Source organism: Ornithorhynchus anatinus, chromosome 12 (genome assembly GCF_004115215.2).
Source record: "Ornithorhynchus anatinus isolate Pmale09 chromosome 12, mOrnAna1.pri.v4, whole genome shotgun sequence".
NCBI lineage: Eukaryota > Metazoa > Chordata > Mammalia > Monotremata > Ornithorhynchidae > Ornithorhynchus > Ornithorhynchus anatinus.
The window spans coordinates 49249052-49266994 of NC_041739.1; the positions used below are offsets into that span (position 1 = coordinate 49249052).

Genomic DNA, 17943 nt, shown 5'->3' on the forward strand with positions numbered 1-17943 from the left:
TCTTAAATTTCCCTGGTGGGATATTAAATAAGTGTTAGCAATGGTCAGGCAAGGCATGAGCCTTTATAGTTTTGGTGGTCATTACTTTGGACCTCCAGAAACAGCGAGAAATACGGTTTGGCTGGACAAGAATTGAGGATTAATTTTGACCCCAGCTTAAATTAATAGGGTCCTTTGACCCGTAAGTGTTTTCCTTGGGTTATTAATCTCCCCTACCGAGGCTTCAGTCTTTTAAGTGATCCTAGGCACTGTAGGCTGGTAAATTACCAGCAGGTTTTGTGTTGGGCCAACAAAATCTATTTTTCTGTGTATCCTTTTTTCACATTTAGGTTTGAAGCACATTTCTGTAGGTATTTAAGCACTTACTACGTGTCAAATATGGTTCTAGGAGCTGGGGTAGATGCAGGTGAATTAGGTTGGACACGGTCCCTGTCCTGCACGGGGCTCACAGCCTAAGTAATAATAATAATTCGTGCTTAAGGTATGCTTACTATGTGCCGGGCCCTGTACTAAGCGTTGGGGTGGATATAAGCAAAGGTCCCTGTGCCACGTGGGGCTCACAGTCTCAATCCCCATTTTCCAGATGAGGTAACTGAGGCCTAGAGAAGTGAAGTGACGTAGCCAAGGTCAGACAGCAGACAGATGACAGTGCTGGGATTAGAACCCATGACCTTCTTCTTCCCGAGCCCGTGCTCTCTCCACTGCGCCATGCTGCTTCTCTTCATCCCACAGTACTCATTCCACCTTGCTTTATCCCATCATCCCTGTTGTTCCCCGCTGTATCTGTTTCTTGCTTTGTTTTTTATTTATGGTATATGCTAAGAGTTTACTATGTGCCAAGCACCGTACCCAGCAAATCAGGTTGGACACAGTCCCTGTCCCACATGGGCTTCCCAGTCGCAATCCCCATTTTACCGATGAGGGAACTGAGGTACAGAGAAGTGAAGTGACTTCACCAAGATCTCGCAGCAGATTAGCGGTGGAGCCAGGATTAGATCCCAGGTCTTTGGTCTCCCAGGTCCCGGGTCTTTCCACTAGGCCACGCCGCTTCCACCCCCATCATCTTCCACCCTCTCCCTAATCACCGTTCATTCACTTGTACTTATTAAGCGCTTTCTGTACACTTAGAATAGTTCAGAATAATAATAAACAGATCCATTCCCTGCCCACCACGAGTTTAGAGTCTAGAGCGTGAGACGGACATTAATATCATGAAAATATAAACCCGATTGTCTCGTCTCTGTCCCAGCCCTCAGTACAGTGTCTGGCACAGAGTAAGTGCTTAGCAAATACCAGTTAAAAAAAAAAACAAAATAGGAGGGCGTAGACAGTCATTCTACCCCTATCACCCAGCCCCGGAATGTCCCACAGTCTAAGGGGGAGGGAGAACGGGTATTTGATCTCCGTGGTACAGAGGAGGAGACCGAGGCCCGGAGAGGGAAGGTAAGCGACTCACCCAAGGTCACGCAGCAGGCCGGCGGTGGAGCCGGGATGAGGACCCGGGCCTCCTGAATCCCAGGCGCGGCCTCTAATTTCTCCAGTTCCCAGAGCTTCTGAAGGTCGAGTCACTTTCCAACCAGGAGGCCCTAGATCAGAGAGCGGCTCTTAGGAGCTGGGTCGCCGCGGCTGCGGGCTCACCTGCTCATCCTTCCAACGTTTCAGAGATCGGCAACGCTTACGGCGTCCTGAGCAATCCGGAAAAACGAAAGCAGTACGACCTGACGGGCAGCGAAGAGCCGGCCTGCAGCCACCCGAACAACGGGCGGTTTAACTTCCACAGAGGCTGCGAAGCCGACATAACTCCGGAAGACTTGTTCAACATATTTTTCGGCGGCGGATTTCCCTCAGGTACCGTACGTACCCTCCCGTTCGAGCCCCGGAACGTTCGCCTGCCGGGACGCCGGACTCGGATTCAAAGCGGTTCGTTCGGTCGGATTTGTTGAGCGCTTAGTGTGTGCCGAGCACTGTGCCGAGCGCTCGGGAGAGGACAGCGCAGCGATAAACAGACGTCCACCCCCTCCCAGCCCCGCTGAGACTCTCTAGAGCAGCCGTCCACGGATGAGAACAAAATACAAAAGGCCTTTTTCATGCTGCCTGGAATATATTCTACTCTGTCCTCGGAGCGGAGTTTCCGTAGGATCCGGGGCGATCGGAGGGGTTGGGAAGGCACTCTGGAGGGAGCCTGGATCGGACGCCAAATGGCGCCCTGTCGGCTCCCGTCAGAAGGTCAGAGGGCACCCGGGGGGCGAGGAGACGGGGCGTCCTAGAACAGCCGTGGGACCCGGAGAGCAGGTGTCGAGCGCTTCCCAACCGGTGGTTTTTATCGAGGGCTTGCCGTGTGCAGGGCGCTGCGCGAAGCGCTCTGGGAGGTGCAGCAGAATTGGTTGACGCGATCCCTGACCTCGAGCCGCTTCCAGTCTAGCCGCGGAGTCACGCACCTACTCTTTTGCCGGACCGAGGCCCTGGAAACGAACGGTGAAAGTCCCTGGGGAGGTCCGAGCCCTTCCGGGTCCCCCAGAACAGTCCACCTCCCCTTGCTCTCCCGAGACGGCAGCTTCCAGAAATTTCCATCAACTGCCCTAGATTTTGGGGGAGCTAAGCCTGACCCCTCTCCTCCCAACCAGAAAAAAGGAACCGGGTTAAGGTAAAAACCACAACTGAAACCACTGGCGAGCGTTCCATACAGTCTGTATGGCTGCCTTTGCCAAGCTACGTCTTTTCCAGAAAGGGGCGATGATCATTGTGATATTTGCTAAGGGCTTACTTTGTACCGAGCACCGTGGAGGAAGCGCCGAGTTAGATGTAGGGAGATCAGATGTAGAGAAGCAGCGTGGCTCAGTGGAAAGAGCACGGGCTTTGGAGTCGGGGCTCATGAGTTCGAATCCCGGCTCTGCCACTGTGTGACTGTGGGCGGGTCACTTCACTTCTCTGTGCCTCAGTTCCCTCATCTGTAAAATGGGGATTAAGACTGTGAGCCCCACGGGGGACAACCTGATTCCCCTCTGTCTACCCCAGCGCTTAGAACAGTGCTCGGCACATAGTAAGCGCTTAACAAATACCAACATTATTATTATTATTATTAGATCAGGTTGGACATAGTCCCTGTCCCTCGTGGAGCCCGCAGTCTAAGAAGAAGGGAGAACAGGTGTTAATAATAATAATACTCGGAGTATCGATTAAGCGCTTAGTATGTGCCAGGCACTGTTCTAAGCTCTCGGGTGGATAAAAGCTACTCAGGTTGGACCCAGTCCCTGTACCACAGCGGGCTCACAGTCTTAATCCCCTTTTACAGATGCGGTAACTGAGGCTCAGAAAAGTGACTTGCCGAAAGTCACAGAGCAGACAGGTGGCCCAGCTGGAATTAGAACCCAGGTCCTTCCGATTCCCAGGCCTCTGCTGCTTCTGTAATGCAGTCGAATCAGACGTGATCCTCACCACCCCACCGAATGAGGCTAACGGTCTAAAGGGGACGAAGAGGGGGTACTGAATCCCCATTTTGCAGATGGGGGAACCGAGGCCCAGGGCAGTGACTTGCCCAGGGTCACCCGGCAGACGAGTGGAAGAGCCGGTGTCAGAAGGCCCCGTCTCCTGCCTCTCAGGCCCGTGCTCTTTTCACCAGGCCTCGCCGTTGACAGCGAAGTAGAGGAACACGTTCAGAAGCCTAACTCTCTCCAAATGGGGTCACACTGTTTTAAGATCCATTTGAAAAGACGAACGACCCTAACGAGAACCGAACGGTCGGAGCAGCGACTGTAAATATCCCGGATTACAAGCCCGCGGTGTCTGTAACTGCCTTCTTAGAGACTTTTTGCGTCCAGACTGATTTGTCCGCTGTACGGTTGGTTCTCCCGCAGGTAGCGTCCATTCCTTCTCCAACGGGCGAGCCGGGTACAGTCAGCAACAGCAGCAGCACCGACACAGCGGACACGAAAGAGAAGAAGAAAGAGGCGACGTACGTACCGCTCTCTCAGCCCCGGCCTCCATTTCTGCCCGGCTCCCCAATTGAGTTGCACGCTTGTCCTGTGTAGATACACGCGCGCACACACACACATTCATTCACTCAGTTGTATATATTAAGCGCTTACTGTGTGCTAAGAACTTAGGAAAGTACACTATAATAATAAACACTGTCGGTCCCTGCCCACAACGAGCTCATGGTCCAGAGGAGGGGAGACAGACGTCAGTAGAAACTAAACAGACATCAATACGATAAATAAAATGACAGGGACATAAGCGCTGCGGGGCAGGGAGCGGGGGGGAAGGAGCAGAAGGAGCAAGACGGGGTGATGCAGAAGGAAGTGGGAGATGAGGAAGAGCGGGGCTTAGTCGGGGAAGGCCTCTTGGAGGAGGTGTGCCTTCGGTAGGGCTTTGAAGTGGGGAAGAGTAATTGTTCAGTGGATCTGAGGAGGGAGGGCGTTCCGGGCCAGAGTAGGACGTGGGCCGGGGGTCGGCGGAGAGACGGGGGAGATGGCGGCCCAGTGACAAGGCGAGCGGCACCCGAGGAGCGGAGTGTGCGGGCTGGGCTGTAGTAGGAGAGTAGCCGGCTGAGGTAGGAGGGGGCGAGGCGGTGGACTGCTTTAAAGCCAAAGGTGAGGAGTTTTTGTTCGATGTGGAGGTGGAGGTTTTTGAGGAGGGGGGGTGACATGTCCTGAAGTTTCTGTAGGAAGAGGATCCGGCAGCGGAACGAAGTCCGGACTGGAACGGGGAGAGGCGGGAGGCTGGGAGGTCAGCAAGGAGGCCGATGCAGTCATCTAGGCGGGACGGGATAAGTGCTTAGATTAACCCGGGAGCAGTTCGGATGGAGAGGTGAAGGTGGATTTTAGCGCTGTTGTGCGGGTGGGACTGGCGGGCTTTGGGGACGGATTGAATATGTGGGTCGAATGAGAGAAGTCAAGGATAACGCCAGGGTTAAGGGCTCGCGAGACCAGGAAGGATGGTGGTGCCGTCGGCAGTGTCGGGAAAGTCAGAGAGAGGACGGGGTTTGTGGGGGGGAAGACACACACCTGGGCTCCCTTTCTGAGTGCGTGTACCACCGCCCCCCCCCGGCTCCATTTCTGTGAACGCACACACAAAAAACCCACATGCACCCCCCCCGCACGTACACAAACACCACCGCCCCTCCCCCCGGGCCTCTATTTTTACCGATTTGACGTTTACCCGGCTCCCCAATTAAGTTGGATGCCCTTTAAGGACAGGGCCCTTGTCATGTGTGTAAGTGCACACGTACACACATCCCGGGCTCCATTTCTGCATACACACACACACACACACACACATACACACCCACACCCACACTCCCCCTTCCCCACCTCCCCCGAACTCTATTTCTGCCATTTTTACTTTTCCTCGGTTCCCCAATTAAATTGGGCGCTCCTTAACGGCAGGGCCCTTGTTCCGCCTCCCTGGGGGCGAAAGGGGGCTGGGGGCGGGTCACCCAGAGGCCCTCCGGCGCTCAGCCGTGACCGCCGGTGGCCAGGGAGCGGGCGAAGAAGGCGGGCGACAGGGCCGGGCTCTTTCTTCCTCTCTTCCACAGGGAGGCTTCTCGGCGTTCATCCAGTTGCTGCCCATTATCGTATTGATCCTCGTCTCTCTGTTGAGCCAGCTGATGGTCTCTAATCCTCCTTATTCTTTATATCCCAGATCGTGAGTACTTTTTAGGTTTGGGTATTTTTGTGGTATTCGCGAAGCCCTTCCCAAAGGTCATGCTCTGTCCTAATGGCTGGGCTGGATACAGACTCATTCAGGCCGGAGACGGTCCCCGCCCTCCGGGTCTGGGGCCGAACAGGGATCGACACACGGCCTGAGGGAACTGAGGCACAGAGAAGTGAAACGACTTGGCCGAGGTCACGCAGCAGGCAGGTGGCAGAGCCGGGATTAGAACCCGTGACCACCTGACTCCCAGGCCTGGGCTCTATCCACTGGGCCATGCTGCTTCCCAATTTCACCTACACAGAGTCCTTTTCAGTGCTCTTCTTTTCCCTTCCCGAGCTAACTTTCCTAGCTTGGCGTCTCCCGAGGCTCAGATGGGCACAAGCTGGTAAGAGCAGGTGATTTGGCAGGCGCTTGCTGGATTTCACTGAGCTTCAGCACCAGGAAGGGACGTTTTCTCTGCCACTTTGACTGACTTTCTCTCTCCTTGTTCCTTTTTCCCTCTTACTTGGATGAGCGAAGGGGCTAAGGGCAGAGGAGAAAGAGCACAGGCCTGGAAGTCAGAGCACCTGGGTTCTGATCCTGACTCTGCCACTTAGAATCAAGCAATCAGTCAGTGGCATTTATTGAGCACTTATTAGGGAAGAGCACTGTTCTGGCGCTTGGGAGAGTACAATAGAACAGAATTAACAGAGGTTCCCTACCCATAATGAGCTTACAGTCCAGAGGGGGGAGGCAGACATTGATAAGAACAATTCATGATAAATAATTTAAAGATATGGACTTAAGTGCTGCGGGGTTGGGAATGATGCAGATATCAATATCAAAGCCTGCCATGTGACCTTGGGCAAGTCATCTCTGTGCCTCAGTTCTCTCATCTAGAAATGGGAATTCAATACTTTTCTTCTTACTTAGACTGTGAGCCGCTCGTATGACTTAATTACCTTGTGTCTGCCCCAGCGCTAATTACAGTGCTTAACACTCGTCTTAACGCTGTCGAGTCGTCTCCGGTCCGTAGCGACGCCGTGGACCTTCCCAAATACCCCAAGTATGGGTATTGTTTTTTATGGTATACGGTACGCGCTTGCTACGTGCCAGGCACTTTACTAAGTGCTGGGGTCGATGGAAGCTAATCAGGTTGGGCACCGTCCACATCCGGGCATGGGGCTCACCGTCGTAATCCCCGTTTGCGGATGAGGGAACGGAGGCCCAGAGAAATGAAGTGACTTGCCCAAGGCCACCCAGCAAACAAGTGGCAGAGCCCAGGTGCTCCTTACTCCCAGGCTCATGCTCTATCCACTAGGCCATGCTGCTTCTCTATTATTATTATTGTTAGTGGAGGTGAAATAAACTCCATGGATCGACCCTACCCGGCTCCTCGGCCCCAAGGACAAATGGGATATTAGGCTTGGTTAATAATAAGATTATTCTTCATAGTATAATATAATAATAATCTTGTTATTATTAACGATGATAAGGTTTTTCTCGGGGAAGGGCCGAGAGGTCTTTGTCCGTCTGTTCTAATACGGGGTAGGCTTTTCACTCACTTCATAGACCGATTACCGAGGCGGGAGTCCTGATTTTACGAAGGAGTACGATCGCTGTGACGTTTCAGGTAGAGGTTAGTTGTGTAGGTAAGATCTCAATATAAAGGCAAAAGCCTCAATCACTGTATTATATACTGATAATAATGATGAGAGTAATAATAGCAGTCACGGGATTTGATAGGCGCTTTCTATTTGCCCGGGATAATGAGGTTAGAAACAGCCCTCCCCCGGGGGAGCTCTCACAGCCTAAATAGGAGGGAGAACAAGGATAGGATCCCGATTTTCCAGGAGAGGAAACTGAGAAGTGAAGCGACTTGCCCACGGTCACCCAGCAGGCCCACCCCCTTGCTCTTTCCACCGGGCCATGCTGCTTCTCAATCCACCCCACGGATGTCACCTGTAAGAGGCCTCTCGTCCAAGCAGTCGGTGGCTCGAGTTGTGATGGTCCCGGAGGTGTGTCGTTTGTGGTCGTGTGCCGCCTCGACGTCATGCGTCCGCGCGGCTCCCCTCTCCCCCCCTCACCCTAACGGACACCCCCTTACCCCTCCGTTGTCCTAGCGGCCTTCTCGCCGGAACCCTTCTCCTCTCCGTCCCAAAGCCGCCTCTGGAAGTTCCGAGCCGCCTCCGTTCTGGAGCAGCAGACCTGACGAAACGTTCATTTCCTGTGCTAATGTAATGTTGTACCGCCAACCTCACCCGTAGAAAAAAAGAATCCTTCTGTCCAGTCCCATTGTATCAATTTCACACCACACTGACCAGTTCAAAATCAGTTTAATCTAAATCGTGGCCTCTTTCTAATGAGAGTCTTGAAGACGCTTCTCGATCGGTCTCAAAGAAGACGTAACTTAGCCGGCGCTGGAGCCCACGACCCAGGCCCAGTGAAACGGTGGTTTTTGTACTTTTTCATCTGTAAGTGGCTGAGGTGAGTTCTTGGTTAGAGAAGGGTCATTTGGTTTTTGGAGAGTCCTAGCTAATGTGATACACACGCTGTGGAATATGAACTATGGAGTCAGTTTGACGGCGATGGGATGCTTTGTTACGGGACTTTGATGGAGTAACCCGCCCTCACTTAAATTCCGCTGAAGTCAAACGTATCTCTCCTTTTTTTTCCCCCCCCACAGTGGTTCAGGACAAACCATTAAAATGAGGACAGCCAACTTGGGCGTCGTGTATTATGTCAGCAAAGAATTTAAAAGCGAATACAAAGGAACATTGCTACAGAAAGTGGAAAAGAGTGTGGAAGAGGATTATTTGACTAACATTCGAAATAACTGTTGGAAGGAAAGACAGCAAAGTAAGTTAACCAGATGAATAACCAAGTGATCAAAAAGTGATACTTAGCGAGCGCTTACTGTGTGCAGGGCACTGTTCTAAGCGCTTGGGAGAGTACAGAAGTCGGTAGGCACGCTCCCTTTCCGTGATGAAATGCCTTAATGGGATTTCCCCAGCAGTGTCTGAATGGGTCTGTGTGGCCCACGGTCAGATCAGAAGCAGCGTGGCTCAATGGAAAGAGCCCGAACTTGGGAGGCAGAGGTCATGGGTTCCAATCCCGGCTCTGCCATTTATCAGCTGTGTGACTTTCGGCAGGTCACTTAACTTCTCTGTGCCTCAGTTACCTCATCTGGAAAATGGGGCTGAAGACCGTGAGCCCTACGTGGGACAACCTGATTACCTTGTATCTACCCCAGTGCTTAGAACAGAGCTTGGCACATAGTGAGCGCTTAACAAATGTCATCATTGTTATCATTATTATCATTACAAGGCCCGGTTTCTGCCGACCTTGTCCTCCGAAGAGTGTCCCTCCTCATTTTACCTGTGTTTTTTTTGTTTTTCTTAAGTGGTATTTGGTAATCGCTTACTGTGTGCCAGGTACCTTACTAAGCACTGGGGTAGATAGAAGCTCAGCAGGTTGGACCCAGTCCCTGTCCCTCATGGGGCTCACGGTCTTCATCCCCATTTTACAGTTGAAACAACTGAGGCCCGGGGAAGTGAAGTGACTTGCCCGAGGTCACACAGCAGACACGCGGCCGAGTCGGGATTAGAACCCAGGTCTCTCTGACTCCCGGGCCCGTGTTCTAGCCCCTGGGCCCCGCTGGTTCTTCTGGTCGTTTGACAAAGGGTGACCTCGGCGGGCCCCCGTGAAGACATCCTAGATCGGTTCCCTGGAGTGTCAGTCTATGCCCCCGATGCCTCAGGTCAACGAAACCGGTCGTAAGGGAGACGTTTTCTCCTCACAGCGTGACTCCGGGTTCGGGAAGCTCCTCGTCTGTAAAATGGGGATTCGATTCCTGTTCTTCCTCCTACTGAGACTGTGAGCCCCGGGTGGGACCGGGTCCCACCTAATTTAACTCGTATCTCCCCCCGGCACGCAGAGCAGTGCTGTGGCTCGGAGCGAGCGCTTAACAGGTACCGTCATCATTAACGTGGCCAATGGGGCCTGGTGCAGGTTGTGAGGGAAATGGCGACCCCTCGCCCACCTCCTCCCTCTAACCTGGAACTCCCTCCCCTTTCCTGTCACTCTCCCCACCTTCAAAACCTTATTAAAATCCCATCTCCTCCAAGAGGCCTTCCCAGCTAAGCCCTCATTTCCCCCCATTCCCTGTCCCTTCCGTGTCACCCCTGAATTTGAATTCGCACCCGTTATTCACCCCGCCGTCAGCCCCACAGCACTTGTGTCCGTCTTCGTAATTTATTTTTAATGTCTGTTTCCCCCTCTAGGCTGTAGGCTCCCTGTAGGCGGGGAACGGGTCTGTCAGCTCTGTTGTATTATACTCTCCCAAGCTCTTAGTACAATGCTCTGCACACAGTAAGCGCTCAGTAAGTACTGCTGATTGACTGACTGCCAGACCGGCCCCTCCCCCAGGGACCCCGGCCCCCGGCACTCTCCGACCCCCGAAAATCCCCACCTCCGCTCTCCCGACGAAAAATGGGGGTCGGCGCCTTGGAGGAAGTCGGTCGGCGGATTTATCGAGCGCTTACTGTGTGCAGAGCGCTGGACCGAGCGCTTGAGCCCTTGGAGACGGCGTGTCCGGTTGGGGTCAGTGCTCGAGGAGCGGATGACGGGAGCTAAAGCCCCGGTTCCCCTCCCTCACCCCGCGGTATTCTCGTGTCTTCAAGAAACAGACATGCAGTACGCGGCCAAGGTCTATCGCGATGAACAGCTGCGACAGAAAGCGGAATCCCTGAGCATGGACAACTGCAAAGAACTAGAACGGCTCACGAGTATCTTCAGGGGAGGATGAGAGGAGAAACGCCAGTTTCCGCCGTGCGACCCCTTTCAGTACGCTGTCTCTCTCTCTCTCTCTTTCTCTCTCTCTCTTTCTCTGTCTCTCTCCATGTAAATTAAGAAATGTAGTTCCTCGTGAGAGTCGGAAAGACAGCAGATAGTAAAATGAAAGCTTGGTCAGCTGGGGTCGAAAATCATATGCCGAAGCGCACCCCTTTCGTTCAATAGCCCCCTCACCTAGTGCAGAATTGAAAGCCGAAAAGTCCCGATTTCCTCTTTACCTAGTTTCTCCTAGTTTCAGTCCAGCAACTTAGCCGCGCCTTCGTTTGAGTTGGAAAGTTTACAGCGTTCTTTCAACAGAAACACTGTAGCAACCTGCAATCTTAGGAATTCTTCCGTTGTCGTGTAAATATGTATGGGGGGGGGGGGGGGAGAACCATTTTGTGTACATACAAGTGACTGACTTTATATTTAAAAATCTCAAAAGTTTCGCTCTTAAGACATGGAATAAGTATCGTAGGACAGTACTCCTTACCGGATGTCGAGCGCGTGGAGTTTAAATAATGCCAGATGGTTTTTGTGGGTTTTTTTGATTGATTTAATTTTGTGTGAAGTCTTCTGACCTTTCCCGTTCAGAGGATCTCGACCATTTGAAAATATGGCGGTGAACATTCCTTAGTACGTGTTAGAAGAACATAGAACTGGTGTAGAGTAACAGTTTGCAATTTAGTTTTATGAATTGCTAAGCAATACGATTTGGAAAGTTAGGCACCGTAAGAGAAGGGACCAGAAAACTGCTGTGCAGACAGTAGATACTCTTGCAAGTACTTGCAGTATATAACCGCAGTAGATGTTTAGAATATTGAAAATTTCCTTCTCAAAAGCTGAAAAGTAGCTCCTCCTCAAATAGCCCAAACATAAGCGAGTTTCAAGCTATTTAAAATTAGGAAAAGGGGAACCCAATTTTGTTGGGTTTTTTTTTTTTTTTTTTTTTGGTTTTTGGTTTTTTTTGGTCTTTAAACTCTTGAGGTTTCAGTTTTAGTGCTCAGGCTTATGTAAAAGTCAGTGAGTATTTGTTTTGCCAGTGGGCGGTAAGAGGTGTTACTGCTGAAATTTAAGCCACGTGCCTTCAAACACGATTGCCAGACATGACACTTGCAAGTGGATTGCGGAGGTCCGCTGTCAGCACGTAATTTAGAGCAAGATTGAATCGAAGGTTTAAATAAAGTCGATCCTGCAGACCCCTGAGCTGAAGCCCTTCACTCCTCAATAACACGAGCCTGCTGAGGTCACCCATTGTCGAAAGGACCGGAGGGAAAATGTGGAGAGAAATTCTTCTTCTAGAGTCTATAAGCTCCCTCTAGCCTTGTAATCTTGTTATGGGCAGGGAGTGTGTCCTTTTATTATTGTACTCTCCCAAACGCTTAGTACAGTGTTTTGCACACAGTAAGCGCTCAATAGATAAGATTGAATTGAATTCCGAGGGCCAGGTCAGCAGAAGCTGGACTTAATCTTCGGATCGTGGACCTTAGAGGGACTCCACTGAGGGCAGGGAGCATTTCTACCTATTTATTGTCCTGTCTCGTATAACTCCAGAAATAATCCCATTATAATCAAATTCCAGCAGGAGAAAAAGTTTACAAGTGGCTAGACAGCCAAATGTTCGGGTTCCTGAATATAGAGATTTTGATTCCCAGCTGCCAGTTTACCGGAGGGCACGTTTTCCACGTCTTTTGGCTTTCGCATTCTGGTTAAGCGCTTACTGTGTGCCTGGCACCGTTCTAAGCCCCGGGGCAGGTGCGGGTTAATCAGGTTGGACGCAGTCCCTCTCCCACAAGAGGCTCGCAGTCTACGGAGGAGAGAGGAGGATTTAACCCCCATTTTCCAGATGAGGTAACTGAGGCCCAGAGGAGTGAAGTGACTTGCCCAAGGTCACGCAGACAAGCGGAGGAGGCGGGATTAGAACCCAAATCTTCTGACTCCCAGGCCCAGGCCCTTCCCGCTAGGCCGTGCCGCTTCTCGGCTCTTTGCGGTTAAAGGAAAAAGAAGCATTCTTTGCGACGACTCTCTTATTTAGCAGGAAAATCCGGCATTGGACGAAATGAACCGCTCTCTCAATAGAGGAGGTAGTGCAGCCTTGGAAGAAGAATTAAGCACTTTTTTTTTTTTTTTTTAAAGGTATTCGTTAAGCACTTACGCTGCGCCGGGCACCGTACTGAGTGCCGGAGTAGATACAGGCCGGTCAGGTCCGACACAGTCCGTGTCCGACATGGGGCTCCCGGTCTTAAACCCCATTTTACAGAGGAGGCAGTGGAGGCCCAAAGGAGTGAAGTGACTTGTCCAAGGTCACGCAGCGGAAGGAAGTTATTCAAACAGTGCTCCGCGCTTAGACTAGCGCTTAACACACAGTGCTTCCCAAATATCATAAAAGAAAGGTGTATCGAATCGATTCAGCCTTTACTGAATACTCTCTGTATCTGGTGCGCTGTATTAGGTGCTCGAGAAGTAGGGGATAATGAAGTGACCCATTCCCTCCTCTCAAAGAGCTTAGGATCTAACCTGGGCTCAAACACAAAAATATAATGGACTTTCCAGGCCTCCCACTTTACATTTAGGAAAGAAATCCCGAGCTCTCCGTGTTTTACGCGGTCAACGTAGAAATGGTGTCTGTACGGGCTCCGGGCTTCCAGGCCTAGCGATCGGTCGCGTGTCGCGAGCGTCTACTGTACTAAGCGCTTGGGAGAGGGCAGTACGACAGATTTGGTAGACACAGTTCCTGCCCTTAAGGAGCTCACCGCCTAGAGGACCTGAGAAATTGGAAAGGGTGATATTTCTAAGGACCAAACCCCCTCTTTCCAGCCAACTCGTTCTCCCCTTTAGACACCGAGTTGGTAAACTCTTCAATACACAGGACAAAATGATCCCCCTTGGCAGCATTCCCGTTGGAAATGGGTTGGTGAAGTCTACTGGATCTGGCAAAATGCTTGGCGGAATTGCCTGGAGAAAGAGGGGCAGGTCATTTTTAAGCTGTTAGGAAACGCCGCTCAAAAGTTTCAGAGCTTTCTGAGACAGAGCTGGGTCCGTCTTGCTACCAGTTCAGCGGCGAAAAGGACGGTAGCTGTTTCAGATCATTGCGTTAGAGGCATTTTGACCCCAGGTACAAGTGGGAGGTTTTTTTAATCTCCCATTTGAAATGTAAGTTTGCTGTTTCCCGATTGTGCGTGTTCGTATGTGTGTGTGTGTGTGTGTGTGTGAGCACATCGGTGTCCGGGATGTGTCTTGATGATCCCCGCTGTGTAACTATTAGTGGTTTTCTTTCTGGAACGTATTTTAATCTTGTAGGTTTCCGCCAAACTTCTCAGAGGTAGCGACTGTGCAAAGAGAGCTCATTTAACTGGTAACTCAGGAACAGTGTTGAGGAAGACCATCTCAGACGACCCCTTTCAGTCTTTTCAAGAGCTGCTGCGTTAGAAAATGGTTTGGTTGACTTAGGCAAGCTATTGATGGGTTCGGCCTCTCCCTGTATTTCCCTAAAAAGTGATTATTTTTTTTTTAGATGGTATTTAAGTGCACCGTGCTGGCACCGTACCAAGCAGAAGATAATCAGGTGGTACACGGCCTGTCCCACATGGGGCTTAGAATTCTAATCCCTATTTTTAGTTGAGATAACCGAAGCCCAGAGGAGTGATGTGACTTACCCAGGGTCTCACCGCAGACAAGTGGCAGAGCTGGGATTAGAACCCAGGTCCCCCGACTCCCGGACCTGTGCTCTTTCCACTAGGCCACCCTGCCCCTTCCCAATGTCCTCTACTTTGCTGTGATAGCCAAGGAGGTTGGAACTAGTCTTTAGGGACCCACACTGTAACAAGGCTGAGGGTTTCATTTTCAACAGGCAGGCTGCGGACAAGCCCGTTGGAACCTGATTTTCAAACCTCGAACGTAACGCGGGACCTGACTGTAGTCCTCCTCTTTTCGATTCTCTGCAGGCAACATGTTGTTGAATCATTTTCTTTTAGCTGCAAAATGTAAACTTCCCTCAGTGCTGTTGTGCCGATGCCAGCCTGAAATAGCTACCTAACGAATGGCTATCGATGGAGCAGAAATGTGAGATTCACAGATTAAGTCCTTATTTGACAGATTCATTGGACCGTTTTGTTCAGACTTCTTAATCGGACCATATTTTAATCATAATAATAATGACGACGATGGTATTTGTTCAGCGTTTACTAGGCGTCAAGCACTGTTCTAAGCTCTGGGGTAGATGTAAACTAATCAGGTTGGACACAGTCCCCGTCCCACGAGGGACTCAACAGTCTCAATCCCCATTTTACCGACAGGGGAACCTGAGGCCCAGAGAAGTGAAATGACTTGCCCAGAGTCACCCAGCAATCAAGTGGCGGAGCCGGGATTAGAACCCAGGTCTTGCTGACTCCCAGGGCCGTGCTGCTCTTTTTGGAGGTAGATTGCGATGGCTGGTGTTCTAAAACTAGTCCTGTTGGATTTTTCGATCCCCCTTTTTTTCCCCCCGTCTGAACAAATTCCAACGCCCTCTCGTTGAGTCAAAAGTAGCGGAGCACGGTGGGGTGAGGGGGGTTTTGTCTGAGTCCTGAGCGAGGTGACCTTTCTACTCTCCGGAAAGAGCAGAGAAAGCCCAGAAGAGTGCCGGTGGCCCGCAACTTTTCTCCCCGTGGGAGGCTCGTCCTCAAGGAGGGCCAGAGGAACCTCCGTCCTCAGGCCGTGGGGGCATTCTAAGAAATGATCTGTAACCCTGTTTTCTTTTCCCACCCGGTAGGGAAGGTCTTGGTCAACCGTAGTCGGCCAAGGAACTTCACTTTGCTCCTTCACAGAACAGTCAGCTTAGCTTTCTTATCACCAACCGATCCGGTTGCCTTTAAGCGCGTCTAGAAAATACCCGCCGATGAGGAATTCCGGATTACGGCGACATGGAAGAAGAGTAGATTTGCAAAGGGAACAAAAAATCCGCCTTTGAAATTCTAACGCCATCCAATCTCTAAGAAAGAATGTTTCGAGATCGTTTAGTCTCTTGGAGAAATGTGCATCTGCTTCAGTTCTCTGAGGGCAAAATCTAGAATTCAGCTTAACGAACGTCTCCGGTTTATTTCCAGATGAAGCTAGACTCTTTTCTCGACCCTAAAACTGTTTTCTTGACACTCGTTAAATCCACAGCCTACTCCTTATATTAAGGACCGTGTAACCCTGGTTTTCATCAATTCTCTTCGCATGCGTAACTTCATCGATCAGTACATGATTTCTTTGCGTCGAATACTAATGTTTGCTGGTCTCGTGGCCACTGGATATGTGAATAATGTGTGTATGTGTAGGTGTATATATACATACATATATATATATATATTTTTCATCTAATACCTCAAACTTGTGATTGGCTAATATCTATATATATATATATACACTACAGTATGTTTGCACAGAGCAGGGCTTCCTTTAGCCGGAGGTGGTCTTGGTTCCCAGAGGTCTGACGGTGTGAATTCCAAGTCTTTTAAATGGCTTGATTTCCGGGAAATGATGTTGTAGACGCTCCCAGGAGTCCCGAAAGCTTTACGGGTAAGCGGCGTAGCTCTAAATTTCTGAACTGAATAGCTTAAATGGATTATTCCCCTTTTTAAATGAAATTCTGGCCTCCGCATTTAATGTTTAAAGAAAAAAAAAACCCAAATCTTCATTTGGATACCCCCGTTGTTGTCTTCAACCTTCCCTTAAAAACCAGCGAACTAACGGACCGCAGCCCGTGGACCTGGGAGTAGTCAGCGATCTGCTAATCCAACCGGGAGCCTCGAAGGCCTCTGTGAATTAAAACCCCACCGACGGTTCATATCGAGAAATGCTTCTTCCCAGCTAACAGCTTTTTTAGATTATGAGGCATGGTGAAATCCCCACCGGCGCAATGTTCAGCTCGTCCGCTTGGAGACTTGCAGGTGATTTCAAGATATGTAAAGTATTTTAGAGCTTAACGGAAGCCTTGTGAAGGATATCCGATGAAATGAAGCTGGCATCCTAAAGGAGATCTTATTTTGTTTATCTCTATAGTGCATTCAAGATTTAAAGTTTAGGTTTAACAGAACAAGCCCCGTCTGATTTGTAATATATTTAATGTAATATCAAACTTATATCAAAATAAAATTATTTTCAGTGTGAGAACCGTGTGTGAAAGAAAGTGGCATTTGACTTTCCGTCGTGTAAACCGTGAAGACAGGGTTGGGGATCTGATTCCCCGTCTTCAAAATCCAAGTTAAGAAATCGGGTGATTTTCGGCTTTTGAGGCACTCGGCGAGTCTCTTCCTCCTCCCTAACCTCGCTCATCCCCCGCTACGACTCGGCCGGCACGCTCTGCCCCAGCGACGCCCGCCTAGCCTCGCTAGACCTTGGTCTTGTCATTTCTTTCGTCGCTGACCCCTCCCTCCCTCCTACCCGGAATTCCCTCCCCATTCGATCGTTTATTTATTGAGCACTGCCCCTCCGCAGAGCACTGTGCTCGACGCTCGGGAGAGACCTTAAGATCCATTGCAGGTGGATACGAACGTGAGTCCTGTGGGGCGGGGGGGAAAGTGAAGAGCAAAGTGGTTGAGAAAAACGGATCCAGGAGTGACGGGGCTTAGTCGGAGAAGACTTTTTGGCGGAGATGTGGTTTTAGGAGGGCTTTGGGGGGTGGGGGGGGGTCTCCCAAATAGGTAAGGGGAGGGAGTTCCAGGCCGGAGACGGGGGGGGATGTGGAGAAGGGGTTGGTGGCGGGATGGATGAGATGGAGGTACAGAGAATAAGTCGGTGTTAGGGAAGCTAAGCGTGCAGCCTGGGTTGCTTTCGTGATCCTCTCTGACCATCGCTCTCCCCATCTTCAAAGCCCTCCTGAAAGGAGCCCCTTTCGTGCCTCCTCCAGGAAGCCTTCCCTGATTAACCTCGCATCCCTCCATCCGTCTCTTCGGCCTCCCCGCCGCATCACCTTGGCGCTTAGGTTGGTACTCCACAAGTGCTTAAAATAATATCTGCGCACTTGGGTTTCATTCATTCAGCCAGTCGTATTTATTCCTTCAGTAGTATTTATGGAGCGCTTACTGTGTGCAGAGCACTGTACTAAGCGCTTGGACTTCTCTGTGCCTGAGTTATGTCACCTGTAAGATGGGGATTAAGACTATGAGTCCCATGTGGGACAGGGACTGTGTCCAACCTATCTTGTATATACCTCAGCGCTTATAATAGGGCCTGGCACACAGTAAGCGCTTAACAAGTACCATAATTATGAGGAGCAGCCTGGCTTAGTGGTAAGAGCCTGGGCTTGGGAGCGTGGTGGGTTCTAATCCTGCCTCCGCCACTTGTCAGCTGTGTGATTTGGGGCAAGGCACTTCTTCTCTGGGCCTCAGTGACCTCGTCTGTAAAATGGGGATGAAGAAGGTGAGCCCCACGTGGAACCACCTGATCACCTTGTATTCACCCCGCCCCCGCCCCAGCGCTTAGAACAGTGATTCGCACATAGTAAGCGCTTAACAA

At 50.8% G+C, this 17943-nt stretch overlaps 1 protein-coding gene across 3 annotated transcripts in view; it reads left to right on the top strand.

Annotated features, from left to right (window-relative positions):
* The window catches only part of DNAJB14 (DnaJ heat shock protein family (Hsp40) member B14), a 39099-nt gene extending 22500 nt beyond the window's left edge, over positions 1-16599 (top strand). For 2 of the 3 annotated variants that reach the window (XM_029076496.2, XM_039913672.1), the window contains 5 exons: positions 1663-1848; positions 3855-3952; positions 5534-5643; positions 8318-8490; positions 10314-11091. In XM_029076496.2, the coding sequence (XP_028932329.1) occupies positions 1663-1848; positions 3855-3952; positions 5534-5643; positions 8318-8490; positions 10314-10438 (692 nt within the window). In that variant the 3' untranslated portion in view covers positions 10439-11091. Of the gene's footprint in view, positions 1-1662; positions 1849-3854; positions 3953-5533; positions 5644-8317; positions 8491-10313; positions 11092-15214 lie in introns of those variants that run through there. The other variant, XM_029076495.2, reaches the window with a different exon arrangement.
* Positions 16600-17943: the final 1344 nt, after the last annotated feature.